Here is a 20,129-nt window from a genome sequence, read left to right as displayed (position 1 = left end):
GCAACACCCTGCTGCCAGCCCCAACTGCATTAAACCCTGGAGAGTCTGTTGAGTGGACGTGGCCCTGGACATTCTGACACATGGACCAGTGATGGCTGCCCCTTCTGGCATGTTGGGGAAGAGGCCTGGAAGCTGGCCTCATGTGTTGTCCTGGAGTAACAACAGAGTGGCTCCCAAAGATCATGGTAGTGAACCCAAAACATCCAGGAGGTAAGAGCATCTTACAGGGAAGTTTTGTTTTACCTTTATGGCCAGTGCATGTACTTCCCATAAGCCTGTATAATGACTCACTTGTAACTCCCGCAGGGAGTGGAGGTGAAGGTCTAGTATACTAGACCTGGACAAGATCCCATTCCTGCCAGTGTCCTATAACAGGACCACTTTCTTGCATGCATCCTACAAGATTTGCCTATATTGGTATAATTAAAATATGTATTTTATCACCCTTAAAGTTATTTTCTTCTACAGTCCCTGTGGCCTGAACCCACCCCCTGGCTATAGCTGCTGCGTGATGATTGCTCTGAACTCCCTACCCATTCAGCTACTCACTGCCTGTGGAATGGACAGCTGTGGACTTAATCTGCATAGGACTTTGAACCTAGCTGAACCCTCTGGCTTGAGGATTATCATGATTTTATTGCTGTTGTTATTGTATGTTATTAGTCTGGTTACAGTGCTCCAGTTTTCTCACCAAGGGGCCATTGCAGAAGATGGGGTGTGAATAGATTGTGAGGCAAGATTTCTGCAGGGATGTGCTGTGGGTAAAACTGCAATTTTTTCAGAATCTCTCACCTCGTCTTAGTGTATCTCCATATCAATAGGTGTTTCCAAGGGGTGAAAAGACATAGTCCATCTCCATATCAATAGGTGATTACGAGGTGGATGGAGGGCATATTTAGACCAGAGAAGTTGGGTGGGCTCCTTTTTTGAAGCTGAGTCAGGAGAATCATGGGCAAGCAGGAGTGGACAACTGCTTGTAAGCCATAAATGGTTTTCTACCACTTTATTTTTCCCTTTCACTGATTTCAATTTCAAAGGTAATTTGCCCCGGGCTGGGAATGTTTTTCCCCATGTTACAATGCCACAGATTTATCTTATGTGACCTCATCTCTACATACTCAGTGGCATTTTTTATTAAATCCTCCCTGTAAAGTTTAAATAGGCCTTCCTAGTGAAAATGGGCAGGGCATACTTCCCCAACTCTGTTTCAAGTTCATCAACTGGGCTTTGAAGCAGCCCTGTGGTCCTGGTATCACATGGGTCCTCAGCAGAAAAGTTCCTTCAGCTTTGGTTTTTTTTGGGGGGTTTTCTTCCTGTAAGAGCCCACACTTGCTTCCTGGGACCACACTGGGGACCAGATACCATATTGTTATCTCACCTTGCAATTTTCATCAGTCTTTTCCTTTAGAGCCCACCTAGATCTCCTTGTCTTTAACATATGCATAAATTTCTTCATATAAATCAGCTCATGCAAATAGACAGCCAAACTCATTCATCCAATTTCTTCTACAGTTAGGCTGAGACACTCTCTGGTATATTTAAGGTAGTTAAGAAAATCAAGATTCAGCATTCATCCTACAGAAATGCATTAATAGAGTACAGCCAGGAACACAGTGAGATGGTATGTAGAATAATGTGATATATTTAAATTGTGATAGAGTGCTAGATCCACACATCCATAGGATAGAGCAGGCGGGAGCACCGAGCTGCAGCGATACTCTGATGAACACACTCCCGGTTACTGCCTATAAGCCAGCAGGTATTTAGGTGCATAGAGGGCACCACATGAATAAACCTTGAAGATTATAGCATAAAGACAGCCAACACTGTAGATTTAGCCTTTGGAAGGAGGTGTAAGTTGGTCTAGTCTTGGGTAGTTAGGTATTTGTTAAACAACAAACTTAATGAGCAGTCCTGAGACTGTGGCCACCTGAATCACCCTGCTGTCAAAAGACATTGTGCGGAATTCACATAAAATCAGCAAATTCCCTCCCATTCATTTGTAATTTAAAAACTGAACACACTATTTTAAGTTGTCCCCTCAAGCATTCTGCATCAAGAGACAGTCTTATTAGTCACAGATTCATCATCAAAGAACACGTGAAAATGTAAGCCATTGCCTTCTTTGAAGTGAGAGCATCAGATAAATTACATGCTGAAATAAGGAAATTGATAGTTTCTAAAAAAGCATCTCGTTTCAGAAGAGATATTCATGCTGGTCTCCTCATGTTGGGGTTTGACAGGAAGGATGAGAAAACAGTTTTCCTTTAATGGAAATCTAGGCTTACAGAATTGACAATTGTCAATTTGGATAGGGCTGTTTTTTCAATAAGGAAAATTTTTGAGATGTCCTGATATTAAGATACAGAAGGGCCAAGAAGGGGAAGAGATACAACGGAGGTAAGCAGCCAATAGTAAAGGGACTATTGCTAATTAGAGGCTCCATGTTGCTGTATGAAGTCATTTCAACAATTATCTAGAAGGCCCGGGCACCATTGCCAGCCTCTTAGATTGTCCCTGATTGTCACCCAGCAACCAATCCACGAGCCTTCTCTGTGGACTGGTCACCTATCCCTGGACTTTCCCCTCTCTGTATTAGCCTGCCTTCTTTATCTAGAGCCAATGTACATGTAAACAAGTTCCTTTCCTTGAGACTCCTTATAAACGTACCCTGTTGTTCGAGTCTGTTAGCTGGCCTTGCTGCTGGTAAAGCAGACACTTCGTGTCCCAGGACTCAGTCCTGTTTCTGAAGAGAAGGAACTGAGCTTAGGTTAGACCTGGGCACTTTGCACACAAAATTTGGAAAATGTTAATAACTCCTTACTCAAAAAATAAAAATAAAAAGAGACAAGACTGAAACAGAATAAAGATAAGACTGAAGTCAGCAACTGAAACCTAGTGAGGCTTCTCAGGAAAAGGACGCAGCCCTGTGGCAGAGATCATATTGAGTGCTTTCCTCCTGAGCCTTATTCCTAATGCTACGGGACATCGACGTAGCTGCCATTACATTAAGAGACAACATGTGGACAAAGAAATAAGGCAAGAATGAGAATTTTATCTAGAAGAGAACCTTGGTTTGGTTGCCAGCACACAGAACCGACTGGAAGCAAACAGATCAGAAAGAAGCTTTCTAAATTTTAAGGGGATTATTTTGCTCAACAACAAAGACAAATATGATCTGGTCCTGAAAAAGGCTGTGAGTTTATATCAACACTTCAATCTACAACCATGTACAACAGGGAGTGAGCTTACGAAAGCTGTAAAACTCCCAAGGAGGGACTATTTCCCAATGCTCACTTCAGATGAAGTCAAAGCAAGAGTGTTGTAGTAGCTGCCCATGTACCATGAGCCAATGTGTTCTGGAATGTGTTTTCTCTTTCTTCTGATCTCTGCATGAGAGTTTTAACGGAAATTATGCAATTATCCAGTGTGTATATACACACTTCCTCTACGCGTTTTGCCTACTCAATGTCACTTCTTGTATGGTTAAGAAAGTAGTTCTCAGGGGCATGATTTGAGAATAGCAGGTTCTCAAGACAAGAGCAGAAGCTGAGAGCACTATGTGCAAAAACGATGTGGACTCCCTCAAGAATGGCCAGAAACAGAAATAGGTTTGTATGGTTGAGGTTACAGAGGAGAGGCCCAACAAAAGAACAACTATGACTTTATTTTGTATGTATACACTGCTGAAATATAGGATCATGGGATAGAAGTCATCTTCTTATAGGTATGTGTGGCACCTGACCTAACTGTTGGATGGGCCACAGACAGGAACTCAAAAGGTATTCAATGAACATTTAACAATGACAGTAAAGTGATCCCTTTCCTCCATCTGTCCTTTCAGAGAAGCATTTGCCTGCCCATAGACAGGGGCATCATGCCTTCTCCATGTGGTATCTATTCAGAGTGCATACAACTACAGAAATTGTGACCCATGCTGCTTGATTCTATAAGAGAATTTAGGAGAGAATCCATATTATAAAAATAATTAAAAGTTGTACCAGTAACATCCTCTGCAGCCATAATGATTATGTGTTGAGAACACTATATTCATTTATTTGTTGCCCATTCTTTCATTACTAGTTATTTATGTTCTTGGTCTTTGTCATCAAAATATGTGTGAAAAATATGCTGCAAAGAATTTAAAGATTCATCTTTTTTGGTATCATTTATTGATTTAAATATTTGATAAGTGACAATTTGGACTTATAAGGTAAATAAATGCATGAATTAAACAGGTAGTTTTGTAATGAATTATGTAAATATAACACACAACTGCCATTTCCAATTTGTTTTATAAGAATCCCAGGTTTTCATCAATCATTTTTCATACACAAGTTTACCTTTCCTGCAGTCTGTAAATACAAAGACATTTTTCATAATGAAACATGCTATTTACATTGTCCATGACTTCAAATAATTACAAATAAACATAAATGAATAAAAAGTGGTGTTATATGAAAAGCAAAGATACAGTGGATGTTTATAATCATATAAGTGCTCACAAACTTTACATGTACTTGTATTCTTAAATTTCTAGTGAAATGAGGCATATTTTACCTTCAATCAGCAAGATTCTCTAAACTTGTGCTACTGGATAAAGGAAAATATTTTAAAATATAATATGAAACATCAAATGAAACTTTTAAATTAATGGTTCAGGTTTAAGAGATGCATTCATCTTTTTAAAAAAAATAGCTTGACATGTCAAAATATAAGTAATTTAACCATGCCCTACAAATATATTAGTATATTTACCTGGTATTATTTGATGACATTGTGATTAAAGTTTGTGGTAACTAGATTTTTAAAAGAAATGACTCACAAAGCAAAAATGGATAGCAAAACAGCAGATGTACAGTATTATTTACAATTGCAAGTCAAACCAAAATTTAGACCCATGAAATTACAACAAATGAATTGGCCAAAACATTAAAATAATTCAGGCATCTGGTTAAGTAAAACCTACCCCATGCAGAGGAAACAACAAAGGCCTAGCACATTATGTGTTTTCATTAAGTTGGAAAACCTATTTATTATCGTATAGTGCCAGAAACGTTGATGGCAACGCACTGGCTGCTTACCTTATGCATTGAAATGAGCAGGCAAGTGTTTTATCTAAAGTACTGTTTGGGAAATGAGACCCTTTGGTTTTGTAAATGGCTACTCACAGTTGAAGAGTCAGAATTCAGGTAGGTCAATTTTGAAATGAAGAATGATATGTATTATTTCTGGAATGCACTTAATTGGTACATTTTAAAAGCATAATGTCACTTGGATACTAGAGTTATAATGTAGTTACAGGCAGCTGTTATAAAACTTCAGAGTTTTTCCAAGGCAAAACTGTCAGGAAGTTTTTCTTTTTTTTTTTTTTAATAAAGAAAAAACTGTTCATCCAATTCCAAAAAAAGAAATCACAAAGTGTTTCTCTCCAGGGACCATTTTTTATATTTGAACTGAACCTGACATGCTAGTAGTCGTAACCTGTCATGATAACGTGGATCAGTTTCTACATAGAGTAATTTTTGCTTATCTCAGAATTCTTCAGGGAGACAAGGATTAGTAGCTTGTATATTCTGTCAACCTGGGCTTCAGGTATCAAGTGAGCAGGAGACAATGAAATGGAGGAAATGGGACAATGAATCTAAGATGTTCAAATTCCATCTTAATTGCTTCTGTTTTTCTTAACCGGATTTCTTCTGGTTTTACATTAATTATTTAAAATGTTTCAAGAGATAAAAGTGGTTGAAGTATTGAAGATCATATTTGGTCATCTGAACAAGTATTAAGATTGTCTATCATTTCAAGACAAAGGCTTTCTTAAAACTGAACATCACAGGAAGAAATAAACTTGTATTTTCACAGGTGTCAATTTATATGATAGCTGCCTGTTTGTTCACAATTTCAAAATAAATTATTTCAAAATAAATAAAAGCTGATTAGCATAGAAGCTTTTAATTTTCTGAATTTTTAATACCTCTTCCTTTGACTACCTGATCTGTTAGAATAGAAGACCCTTGAGGTGTATAGCAAAGAAGTCCAAATAGAACCAAAATTCAAAGGTATTTGATTTACTGAAGCTTATCTTTCCGGAGAGAAAAAAGCTGTATTATATGATTTTCTGTTAAGGAACACAAACTGGTCATGGCATCACCTCATTAAGAAGTTTGAATGTAATATTAACATACTAACTTAAAAAAAATGAAAAAAACATCTTTCCATTTTAGAGGTTAAAGATTCCTTAAATCTTGTTCAAGACTTGTTTAAATTATAGTGTTGGGGGTACCTAAATGAAGGATATAATCTTCTCTGTTCATTATTTTTGCTCTTTTAGATAAGGTATTTCACTTCTTTTTCCTTAGGAATTGAGTACTCTGCTAGAAATGATTGAATGTTCCATGAAAAGAGAAATAAAAAAATCTTTGGATTGGGATTTGTAAATGATTGTTTGATATATCATATAATGATGCAACCTGTGTCTTTTTGTACTTTAGAACATGGTAATTTGTTAATTCTGGTGAGTAAGTCAAAATTGTGGTTATAAACAGCTACTTGCATATATGCTAAAATCTCAAAGACATAGAGCTAAGAAATATGGAATACATTGTATATTGCTTTTTCACTATAGTAGACTTATAAAATTGATGGCAAATGTTTTCAAACCCTCAAAAAAGAACCCAAAACGCCATGCTTTATCAAACTGAGTTACAGAGGGGTATATAGGAAGCAAGACAGTGCATCAGTTATCTCTAGATAGAGGCAGTAAAATCAAGTAGCATTTGGTGTATTCATCTTTTTGGGAAGTAGTTTTTAGAAAACAATTTCCTTACAAATAGAAGAAACTACTCTACTATTTCAATCTTTAGCAGTGTGGTATCCAAGTAAAAATTTACTATTTGAAAATAAGAGGACTTTTCTAAATGAAAATGTTTGTAGGGGCAAAAAAGTAGAAAATCACCCAAAAAAGGTTGACCCAGATACTTCTTGAGAAGGTGTTTAAATACAGTGAAAAAGAACAACATACATATTTTTTAGACTCATGAAGCCTTTAGAAGCCAAGGTCTCAGTTATCTCAGTCACTTCTGTCCAACTGCTCTCTGTCTAAATGTTCGTATTCTTTTTCCTTATCTCATGAATCCACAAAGCGTTTAATCATGTGAAAGTGAAAAAGGGAATTCCCAAAGTAATAAAATACTATTCTCACATCCTTCATAGGAGCTAGAAAGGAAGGCAGGCAGGAAGGAAGGAGGGAGGGAAAGAGGAGGAAGAAAAAGAATGAAAAAGAGAAAACCTGAGGATGCTGACAAACTTGAAGGGCCTAATTAGTTTACTACACATAATACATATATGTATGTGTGTGTGTGCGTGTGTGTATACTACTCATTTTACATCCACCAGGAGTCTTACTCAAAAATAATATCAAACTCTATAGATATTCAAGTTACAGTCACACTTGATATTTGGATCTTGCACTTTCTTGTTACCCTAAGGACAATACGAATGCTTAATTAGATCGTACAGCAAAAGTTGAATGGACACATGGTACCAAATTTTCCCAACAGAAAATGAATTGCATGCTGTTGGGCATATATAATGCAAGAAGTTCCTTTTGTCCTTTTAGATTCATTCCGATTAATGTATTTCTTCAGTTTCTTGTTTGTTTTATCAAAGTTTTGGTGTGCTGAATTTTATGACATTCCATTAAATATGAATTTTATGTTTAAAAATCTATAATCGGTTAGCTTTACCATTTTTTTCAGCTTTCTTCTAGGTTTACAGGGTCAGGCTATTGACATAATTTTAATTGTGCAGGCCAAGTTTGATTTTTCTGTCTCTTTTCATCTTCCCTATTGGTGTCCTTTCTTGCAATCCAGTTGAATATAATAAAGTATTTAATGTATGCCCATAAAATGGGATACCTACTACAGTCAGGTATTCACTTGCATTTTAGTAGAATGATTTTAGGCAGAAAAAAGAGTGTGCTTTTAAGGATCAAAAGAAAAAAACAATGAGTATCCCTTATTGCAGGCCATTGAGATACATAACAATAGAAAGAGATGGATTTTACAAGTGCTCTGTTATATCCCCAAAACAAATTTAAAAGACAGGACTAATAATTTTGGCTGCCATCAACTAATAATTATCTTTGCACGACAAAGCAATTAAAGAATTGTTTAAAAAATCTCCCTGAATTACTGTTGACAATTCTATAGTCATCTTTAGTTTACCTAGACCTTCTTGGCTAGAATGATATCTACCTTAAGAGTGAAATTCTTCTTGATAATACTTTTCAGTCAATAACACAAAAGCAATTTATCTGAGACTCCAAGTCAATGCTAGGCTTGGATTTCAAAAGGGTAATTTATACCAATAAAAATTTCGAATGGGGTTTCATGTTGTTGACAAACTATCTGGCTGCTCTAATATTTTGCTTGACTTTAATGACAGAGATTTGAACTAAAAAAGGTAAAAAATTTTAAAAGAGGGGAATCTTTTAAGTGGTTCCATATAAATACACTGATCCAGATCACCCCAGCCTCAGAAGAAAGCCATATTCTCTTGTTAGCCTTTAAAGATAGTGATATTGACCATAAAGGAATGCTTCATGGAAGACAATAAAAGTAGAACTGTTCTAGAAATTGAGGCTTTACTAGGTATGGAAACTGGGCATAGTTTCTTATTAAAGGTGATGTAGAAATATTTATTTGTTGTTCAAATGGTTTGAACATAAATTAGCTTTGACTTAGATTTTATTCTGAGGAGTTTGAAATGGTTTCTCTGTAGTCTAATGTGAAAAACTCTAACTTGACTCTTACCATGTATTATTTTAAAAAGTTAATTATTTTAAGAAAAAGAATGTTGACAGATTTGCTAATGCTGGCTCAATGTCACAATTCATGTTTGTCTTATTTATGACATCTTCTACATCTTTCTTTTTGCCAAAAATGGAGAACATGGAGAAAAAATAATTTAAACATAATTCATAATTACGTGTTATCTCCAGAGGATAAAACCTCAAGGAATCGGCCAACAAAATCATTTTTATTTCTCAGATCTGAAGAACTTGATATGAAAATTTTCAAAAAAGCTTAGCATTCTGACTGTTGGATATAATTAAGTTGACTCTTTTGAGACAGCAAATCTTTGTCCTAACTTATTTTTCTGATAACTCTAATTAAAAATTGTGCATGTTTGTTTCCTCCTTGAAAACTTTCTGTTCTATACAAACTCAACTTGAATTAACCAGTTATTTGTAAGTAAAACACATTTGAATGATGATAAAAGACTACCTAACCACTTTTAATTTTGGAAGACTGAGAATACATCTTCACCTCTGGCACAGAATACTGTCAAGTGCTGCGGGGGGCCTCTCCCTGGCTCTAGCTCTCTGGAGCATCCCTGAATGAGTTGCACAGGCCTGGGGTCACAAAGGTTTCTATTCACCTAAAGTTGACCACTTGTTTTGCTAGCAGCGCACAAAAAAATGTGAAGAATAAGGAATATAGTATAAGCCCAAAAATGATTTTATAGATTTTAGGACACAGAATCAATATTTCTTATTCTTTGTGATCCAATTTACTAAATTTCCCAACTAGGGAAGGATGCATGTTCTATAGTGTCAGAACAAAAAACAAGGGATGTTTAACATGGATGGAGCTAGTGGGTATTATGCTCAGTGATATAAGCCAGGCAGAGAAAGACAAGTACCAAATGATTTCACTCATATGTGGAGTATAAGAACAAAAGAAAACTGGAGGAACAAAACAGCAGCAGAAGCACAGAACCCAAGAATGGACTAACAGTTACCAAAGGGAAAGGGACTGGGGAGGATGGGTGGGAAGGGAGGGATAAGGGCGGGAAAAAAAGAAAGGGGGCATTACGATTAACATGTATAGTGTGTGTGTGGGGGGCACAGGGAGGGCTGTGCAACACAGAGAAGACAAGTAGTGATTTTACAGCATCTTACTATGTTGATGGACAGTGACTGTGAACAGGGAAGTGGGGGGGACTTGGTGAAGGGGGGAGCCTAGTAAACATAATGTCCTTCATGTAATTGTAGATTAATGATACCAAAATAAAAAAAAAACACAAAAAAACAAGGGATGTTTAGAATCAAAGTGTATTCTTCTCAATGAATGTTAGCTCAGCAGGCATGTTATAAAAGGAAAAATTGTTTGTTGTAATATCGCTTGCACACTGAGGGTCTGTTCTTTGTGCTAATTTTAGCTGGCTTTTCTGTGCCACACGGTAGAGCTGGTATTTGACCTTTTTTGTTCCTTCAGTCCAGATGTTCTGACACTTTCATTTACCTTCATTATTGTACCCAAGACTACTTCTATCTGCTACCTTCAGAGTTTCTATTTATAGCTCTGAGTTTCTAATCCCAAATTCACTAATATGTGCAGGTGATGAGAGATTGACACTACCTTCTAAGAAAACTGAAAATGGCTTGTGAAGGATTGTTTTCTTTTTTCTTTTAAAAATAAGAATGACCATCAGTCAAATAAATCATTTGACTTTCATTAAACCACACCTGTATGTTATGGAAACTGCATCTTCTTTATGAGTATACCTTCATGAAGAAAAATATCAAATGTCTTTGCACAATCTCATCTAAAACTCCTGCCCAGCCCACCCTTCTATCTGTCTCTGTGCCTTGAATCTGATGTATAACTACCAGGTATAGCAAAATAGGAGCAATTGTCTTTAAAAAGTGAGATGGTACGAAGAAGCAATTTTGCACATTTCTGAAATTACTCCAATTAATACTTTACTATCCTATTTGTATTTAATTAAATTCAATAGACCATGAAAAAAATATATTTAGCAGAATCTTTTCCTTATCATCAAATAGTGAAAAGGCCACAGAGGATGACTGAATATAAACTGATTCCTTTATTTTTAAAATATTTATCAAAAGAATCAAGAACAAGCTACTACTTAGGCTTGCCATTTAGTTTTTCTTGCCTCTTCTGCTTTCAAATAATAAGTAACAGTAGTTAAGTCTAATATTAAGAATTATCTGATCAGCAATTAGATGAATTAACAGAAGATAAATTCACTATAATTTAATGCATTCAAATTAAATATTTTCCATTATTTACTACAGTCAAACATATTTATTAAGGGCAAAGTGTCCAATGATACACAAAAAGATGATTGTTGAAAACTTTTTCAGTAAACTAACAATCCTATTTGATTTTTATAGTGGAATTTTCTAAATGTGTAAGCAGGTGCTAATTTAAATTTTGCTATGGGTAATAGGAAGGCAAAATACTAGCAAGCCCACCCACCATTCCAGGTATATTCAGATTTGTGATTAGAAGAGAGTTTATCCAGGTAGGTAATAATAGGAGCTGTAATCTTATTTAGGGGTTTAGAAATGAATCCTAAACTTATATGACATTGCTAAATAATAATCTGATGCTTAGAATTTCCTCATTGTAACATAAGGTTACCAGTTGCTTTTAGATGTAATCTTAACAAATTATTCTAAATTATGGAGGAGTAATTTAACTTTTAAAGGTTTGATTATTATTGGCTATGCCACATTTAGTTAAAATTGTATTTTAAGTAGTAAGACTAAAAATGTGAATTATTCATTTTGAAATCTGCAATTCTTAGTGTTATCATCAACATGGCTGAGAAGGGCAGGTTATTTTCAATATGACTGCATAATCATTTTCCAATGTTATTAATTATACTAGATGACTTACAACCAATCATACCCTGAAGCCAAAATTCTATTATACTTAATAAACATTTGGAAAACAGTAGTAATGAGCACTTTTTATCTTTAATCTTTCACCTTCTAAGACTTTATTAAACCAATAGTTAACTTGTTCTAAGACCTGTCTATGTTTTCACAAAGCCTACGTACTCGACTCATCTGACCTATGCTCAGCTTTTACTTGTTTATTCATTCTTAACTACTCCTTAAAATTACACACTACAAAGATCTGAAAATCTGGACAACATTACACATGCAAACAGATCTCTTGAGAGGAATAGAAAACATAGGATAGATATTTAAAGAATTGTATGACAGAAATAATCTGATGTGAATGTATTAATTACTTTATAGCATGTGTGCAAATGAATAATTTCTGATACAGTTTAAGCATGTCATTTGCTCGGATGATTTCTATATGAGTCATTCCTTGCTGCTCATTTTGCTGAAGTAGAATAGTAAATATCTTTTAAAAGTTCACACCAACTGTATTATTGCTTATATAAATTATGTGTCTATTTTCCTAAAGGTTCTATGAAGTACACAGAAGTACAAGTTTCACATGGCATCCATCACCATGGCTTAAATTATTGCTTGAAAGGTTGTCATAAGGTATTGCTAGGAAATCACTTTTAAATGAATGTACAATTCAGGGTGAAAAGTACAGAGTGAGACTAAGTATTAAGTTGGTGATTTTTATAATATAAATATAAATGTATACATTTGTATCAAAGCATTCAGAAATAAGGCTGTCAGTCAACATTTGCTCTTCTGTCCAAAATTTCATAGTTTATATCTCAGTGGTGAGGATCAGCAAATATGATATACTGCATGACTCAGGCAGCAACTAAGAAAATGGTACTGTATCTAGGATGCCTAATAGCCCTATAGTGAGCAATATTCATCCCTCATGCTTATCAGTGTTGACTTCAGTCTCTAATAAGTTTGAAGACTCATGCTCAAATGTCAGACCAGAAATTTGAAATCAAAGCTAAAATTAAAACTTGTGAAAGAAATAATGCCATGAAGCCCAGAGTATTTAGCTTTTCAAAATAACTACAAATGAAGTAATATATTGCTTTCTCAGTCAACATGCATTTATTCCTAGTAAATGAGATTATTTGAATACTGTTCAATGATTCCCAAGTCTGGCATAGATTAGCATTACCTAGAGTGATTTTCTAAATACAGATTCCTAGGCCTTACTTAAGACCTACTGAATCCAACTCTCTAAAGTGTAAAAGCTCAGTAATTTATATTCATAAAAGCTTCCTAGGTAATTCTTATGAAGGCAGCCAGATACTGCCAAGCTGATGAGTTGAATCATTGAATGGGATCATTTCTTAACAAAGATGGGATGGCAGTGAAGCACCTGAGAGAAGCTGTGGTCTAGTCACAGCATATTAGAAATAAAGACACAAACCTTACTTTTCTACATCCCAAGTCCTTCCAAAATGTCACTTCTTTAATCATGTAATATCTACATTCAATGCACATATACACACACACAGACAGAATATTCCTTACTATATAAATGAAACTATTTTACGACATGAGATTGGTAGTCATTCTTCCCGTTATATGTATCAATGACTATTTTTTTAATGAAAGAAACAAAAGAGGGAGGGAAACATAAAGGTGGCAAGACAATGTTACTTAGATTTCAATTGTTTGAATCAAGTGTGAGGAAGGAATTTTACACACTATCTCAATATGCTCTGAATTACGTTAATCCTTATATAATCAGGTCTGTTCTTCATTCACCACCATGAGAATTCCAAAATTGAGTCCACAGCTGGGGTCAATTTACCCATTTAGCAATAAAATGTTAACACAATTATGTGTATGTTAAGTTACTGCTTGTGAATTAAGTATATTAATATCAAGAGCTACCCATAAAGAGTCATCATTCATACTGGCATATGTTAAGCTCCAGCCATTCAGTTCCTCATGTATCATGGTCCCAGGTTATATCTGAAATGGCATGGTTTTTGCAGTTGAAGATCTATAATCTAACAGATTATAAACCCCAGGCTACAATATGGAGTTTGGTTCTTGGACTTGAGTTTCTAGGTATTGTTGGCTGAAAAGCATCTGGTATCACCCAAAGCCTACATCCTGTATAATTCATTCCAAAGGAACATTTAGTAACATTACATCAAGAGCTTGGAGTAGGACTGTATTTTGAAGAAAGAGCAGAAGGAGAACCTGCAGATGTAAGTTATGTCCCAGGCACAACCAAGAATTGTTAGTTCACTCTGAAAGTGCGCTGTTGCTTGGGCCTGAGTTGTGCTGGTCTCCCATCTGCCAGAAACAGGCATCAGCACTCTCTCCATGACCATGTTAGGTTCAGAGGCACAGAGAGGATGGGGTTTGATGGGCCCAGGCTTGAGGGGGTGCAGTGACTTCCAGTGATGGCATGGAGTAAGACAGCATCTGAGCCCGGGCTAAGTCTGGTTCAAAACGCATGATTTAAGACACAAACTTATGGGTAGAACTTTTACTTTATTCCCAGATGACCCACAACACCTATCTTCAGCAAGTTAGGAATTCAAAGAGCCTTCCAGAAATATATTCCTTGATGGTTATAAACTTGCTCTCCCTCTTGTTATCTCTCACCCCCAAACACACTACTTCAATTGTTGGCAATATGATTTTGTACAAAACACAGCGTCTGGTGGTTTTCCAAATTCTCTATGGTTTACCTTTTTGTACCTATCAATTTAATTTTGCTACTGCTGAAACTCTTTGGAGGAATTTCCAAAATTAAAAACTTGATGCATTTATGAATGAGGTTTTATTTGTTTCCTATTTCATTTTACCTGGAGAGGCACCCACTTTTGCACTGTCACAATAAAACACTATGTTCCTGATACTGTTTATTGTCACTGGACAAGAGGACCAAGTATGAGATCATGAGAGCTCACATCTGAAGTGCTGGACCCAGGGATTTACTCTCAAGTCCCAGGCAGGCATCAGTGCCTATCTCAGGCACAATAGGTCTCAGTTCACTGGGCTCCACCCATTGTCAGGTATTAAAAAAGAAACCCAAAATAATTTAAATTATATGGGAAGAGATTAATATCAAGGCAAACTTTAGACCACTCAGTCACCTGTTACCTAGAAGCTATATCAACTTTCCTTTCTCCACACCACACTATACAGCCAAGAGACTCAACTATACGTGTTCTCCAGGCACTGAGTATTATTCTTTTTATTATGGCTAATGCTACCTATTAATTAAGTTTCACAAATCATATACTGTGCAGTATGTTTCGGGTACATTAGGGGTTTCTGACTTTATTAGATAACTGATTTATTTGCAAATGATAACATTCTCTCCATCAAAATGATATTGATGCCAGCATGAAGCTTTGGTACTGATGGCTAATCATAAATCAATTGCTTGCAAGAACACTAAAACAGAGGAGAATAAGTGCCAAATTATATTTGAAAGTATCCCTTCTAGAGTGGGTTAAACCATTTCCCCAGATTAATACCATTTGATTTCAAATAGGACAGTCATTTAAATTCCTTTTAATCTGCCATGCTAAAATTCATATGTGTAATTGTTTGTAGATGAGAATACTCTATAGATATTAGTCAAATGTAATACCAACTACCACCCATTGTTATAGTCACAATACCCAATGGAGGGTATGTGGATTGTATTCTGTAGGACAAATAAAAACACAATGCTTTTTCACAGCTTTTGAATTCTATGACTGCAGCTTGTACGGTACCTTTACAAACACATATAGCAACAGTGTAACTATATCAACTATACTAGGTTGACAAAATGATAACATATTAGACCATTACCTCAGTTTATAGCTCCAAAGATATATTTAGATTATATTGCATGAAAAAATGTAGTTTACATCCTGTCTGTAATATATATAGATCTCTGGCTTATTCTTCATTGTGACATTTGTGGCAATGCAAATGGCCACTTCTTATCTAAGTCAAATCATGTAAACTAAAAAAGAGTGTGTTATTCTTCTGACAAATTGGATGTATATACAGTTCTTGTCTCTGGCTTCTTACCAATTACCAAATAAAAATTGGATTTTCAGTGATTCTTTTAAAATATGCTTCCCATAGATATTCCTAAGTATAGAGAGAAATGTTTAGAATAGTTGCTTAGACAAATTTTACAAAAAGCAGAGAAATAGATTGGATGACTCCTGGAAGTCCCTTTTAGCCTTATGGTTACAAAACACATTGTTTACCACCATAATGTTTACTGATTTCCTATACCATGATAAGCTCTGAGTTACTATGCAGAAGCATAAATGACTTCAGTGAGCTTATATGTATATATATAGGGAGCCCAGCAGCCTAGCAAAGGTGTTTCCTATTCTTGGCCTGAGGGCTGAGGTGATCCCAGCATGTTCTGTCCACACTGACCGTAAACCTCCCCTCTATTCTCTGGAGGAAGTGGGTTGATCTCTCAGTCCTTTGTAATTACTTCCACGAGAGCACCTTATCCTCAGCCTACACAGTCTCCCATAAACACCCTGGCCTTCTTGCCCTCATGTGGTTAAAAACAGAGACCTAGATGCAAGGAAGAAAGGGTTAGGCAAGGATTCCAAGAGCTCAGGGTCCAGGTCCTGTCTCCACATGAAGAGTGTTGCACAAGTGTTCTCATAAGTCCCAGGGAAAGAATGGAGTTCAGCAATTATAAAAATTATAACCATTATAACAAATACTTCAGATATCTATTAAAACAAAATTTTTTCTAGCTTTTTCATGAACTTAAAAACACTAACTGAGCCTCACAGACTATACTGGATGGTAGTTAATGTGCTCCTTAGCAGAGTTATGTCATAATCAAATCACAATGCAGCCAAAATCCCTGACCAGAAAAAAATATATATTGCATTCAGTAGACATAAGCTACCAATGAGTATACCTACTGGAGTAAAAAGATGGCCACCTCAAGGTTTCAAGGAAATAAATGCTGCCAGTTCATTAACCTCAACAGAAACTTAGGTTTTATATCTGATCCAAAATAGAAAAACTCTGGACACACTGTGCTCCTAATTTCATGGTGAGTCTGTAATAGCATTTTTCATGCAGTGTTAAGCAATGGGAACAGGTCTTCATTTTAGTAGAACATGCATTGGAAGCCTGTCTGGTTACTAGGTCTGAAAGTTAGACCTTCTTCAGTGTACATGTGGGTGATTCATTGAATTTACAAGCTACATCAATTAAACTGCAGAAGAACATTTTTAAAAATCTCAAAGCCATAAAATACAATTTCTTTCTCCTTGCTTCTTATTATGCAAGAAGAAACAACATGCTTGGCAAAATGTCTTACGCCTTTTCCTCACTAATGCCTGTATCTAGAAATTTGCTCCCAAAAGTGGTAATAGCCTTTAGGAGGCAATCCATTGGTGATTGGAGGGGGAGGACAGGGTACTAACATCTCATTTAATATGATGCTGTTTATTAGAGTGCAGTTTAGTAAATTGCAAAAACTACCTCTATTTATAAATGCTAAATTGAAAGGGTCCAATGTAGTAAAGCATTTTGTTTTAACTGATATTTGTTACAATATGGCAAAAAGACCTTTCTTTAATCTTGGTTACAGATATATCTGCTATTAGGAAATTCCATTTCCTCTGGATTCTATGCTACATTAGTTAAATCTAAAAGATATATTTACTAAGAAGACATACAATGTTTTCTCAGCATCTGAAATCCTTGGTTATATGTATTCTCAGTCCAAGCACTAATCTCTCTAAGTGAAACTGTATTCAATTAATAGGATAGAGTTACATAACATACCAACTATACAGTAGCAGATTCTGAAAATCTTAATAATGTTGTGTGAAATGTAATTATCTAAGAAGAAGAGATATGTATAAAAATAGGTATTATCCCTAAAATATTTTGCTGAGTTACAGTTCTTCCTGCTTGGAAGTTTACCACACTGCCATGATATATGTATGAAATGTCTGTTCAGAAAAACAAAATTAGAAAATATTCCTCATGTACCAACTCACTAAATGTAGGAATATATAATCAAAACAGGCTCTCAAAAGTGATACAAATATATAGGGAAAGATACCTGTATGTGTGATAAACAAGAAAACACAGAGTCTATTTGTTGGTTAGTTTTGAAAGGGGGCCCATACTTGTCATTAAAATATATATATATATGACCAAAAACACTCATATGGATAGACACATCTTACTTCCCCCCTGCCCTCCATGTTTTTTATTGACAGTCACCACCCACCTTTTCCTAGGATTATTGCCTGACATAACAGAAATTCTGCTGCTTGTTCTCAATAAAGCAGTGAAAGAGAAGCAATCTTTTTCTGCTCTCCTGTCATGACCCGTGTTCTGGGCTTGTGCTTTTCGGAGGAGTCTTTGATCTGCAGCAGGTCTTAGAGGCTCGTCTCCCGGAGGAACATGGTGCCAATGTGGTAGGAAACCTTCTTTATTCTCGATGAAGAAAGAGAAGGCTTTGGCTGCTTAGGACCAGTCCTTACCTCCAGGAAATAGCAGATCCCGGGGATTTCCTTTGGAAAGTTGTCTGGAAGCTCTTCACGGGACCGAGGAATGAATGTGAAACCTTCTTCCCGTTTCAATAATCTAAGAAGAAAATACAGATAGTGTGAATCAAAGAGGCTGGGGAAATGAGAATAAATGGACAGAAATTTTAAAGGCTCAGGAAGCCTATTAATGATTGGGATCATGTTAATGCCCGTGCTTCTTTTTACAGATGTGGACCTCTTAGGGTTCCAAATACTAGGGAATGTTATTGCTCAGGAAGGACACCTTCATGATATAAAATAATAATAATAATAAAGATTTTCCTGGTAGTACTTGAAAATGTTTGTTCAAGTTTGATTTTTTTTTTCTAAACAAAAGGCTAAGGAAACAGCATAATATAATTTTTATTCAAACATGCAGGATTTACCCCTTCATTTTAAAAACTTCTTAAATTCTGGAGTGTTCCTTTTATGTTTTGTAGACTCCCAGTAATCTTTAATGTATATCCTGTATATCAAACACGTAAATCAGTTATTAGCTCTGTAGAACAACATTCATGACTCCAAGTGTCTGTGGTATGTGGTTACTGATTTCTGGTCATACATATTTTCTAAACTCAGTAGCATTTACTGGTTAAACAGCTTGAGTCTTCCCTTCCAATCATACTTAAAGATTCTTCGCCAGTACACTCACACTGGAGACCCACTGTTGTCCAGTTCCATGGAAGGTTCAGTTTGATATCTAAACCTAAAAATGTGGCCCAGCAATTCAATTTAATTCAACAACTCTTTTGGGCTGCTTCTTAGTGCCCAAGAAAGTCTTCTAGACACTCTTCTGAATATAATAATAAGTGGAACACAGCTGTAGAAGCTCAAAGTTTTGTCAACAGAGAAAGAAACAGTAATATAAAACAGAACAGGCTATTCCCATAAAAAAAGGTAGATACAAAAAGGTGCTGAAGTCCAGAAGGGGAGAAATAATGTTCACACTCAGAGGACCAGAGAGGCCCCGGGGATGAGAGGACACTTAAAAGATGGTCAGAATTTAATAAGTAAACATAATCATAGATTTAGAAATAAGAAAAATTTCAGAATCTAGATGTTTCCAACCATTTGATAGCATTACAAGGAGATGAGCATGAGTGTTAAGCAGTAGGTTAAGACAAAGTTTTGAAATCCTAAACTAAAAGTTTAGACTTTATTTGGAAAGCACAGTGGAGCCAAGCCCATCATCTCTGTCCTAAAAACGACGCATCTTCCTAGGCCGGGAAAGGTCAACAGCAGACCCCAAGTAGTGCAGTGTGAGAAATACACCAGGGAGAAGAAACATTCATTGAGAGAGGGCAAAGTTAAAAAAGGCCCTGAGCAGAAGAACAAGGGATGTGTGAAAATGTAAGACTATTGAACAGACAATGATAATTATCTTTACACTAAGGAGAAGGAAAAATTAATTTCTTCTCAAACATTCTTGCTGAAAATATCTGATATCAGAAAAAAAGAGTTGGTAGTACTAAGAATTCTGGCTAGAGGAGTGATCTCTATTTACATTTTCGAGTGAGAGTTGCAGTATTTTGTTTAGTAAAGGATTTTTTTTTAAAGTTCTAATTGACCACTCCCTAAAAATATCATATAGTGATTATATTAACTTGAGATGTAAGGAAATGAGGTTCATTCTCACAGTTAAAATTATCTCAAAGATGTCATTTCATCCACATAACATAACCCTATGCAAAATCTAAACATGCTATTCTCTGAAAAACAAGGTGAAAACAAGCCCAGAATACGAACAATTTGCTTATGAAAGCAGTAAAGTGGTTGTGGCACTGGAACTAGAATTCAGACCTGTTAACTAGTAGTCAAGCTTAACCCTTCAATGACAGTAAGACTACGCT

General features: G+C 35.8%; 1 protein-coding gene across 2 annotated transcripts in view; it reads right to left on the bottom strand.

Moving 5' to 3' along the window:
* Positions 1-4,153: 4,153 nt before the first annotated feature.
* Positions 4,154-20,129, bottom strand: part of GUCY1A2 (guanylate cyclase 1 soluble subunit alpha 2) — a 311,376-nt gene continuing 295,400 nt past the window's right edge. The window contains exon 8 of one of the 2 annotated variants that reach the window (XM_037012667.2): positions 4,154-18,337. In XM_037012667.2, the coding sequence (XP_036868562.2) occupies positions 18,130-18,337 (208 nt within the window). In that variant the 3' untranslated portion in view covers positions 4,154-18,129. The remainder of the gene's footprint in view (positions 18,338-20,129) is intronic. The other variant, XM_073239331.1, reaches the window with a different exon arrangement.

Source organism: Manis javanica, chromosome 6 (genome assembly GCF_040802235.1).
Source record: "Manis javanica isolate MJ-LG chromosome 6, MJ_LKY, whole genome shotgun sequence".
NCBI classification, from domain to species: Eukaryota; Metazoa; Chordata; class Mammalia; order Pholidota; family Manidae; genus Manis; species Manis javanica.
The sequence above is the reverse complement of the archived record's forward strand: the minus strand, read 5'-3'. Positions and strand labels throughout refer to the sequence as shown.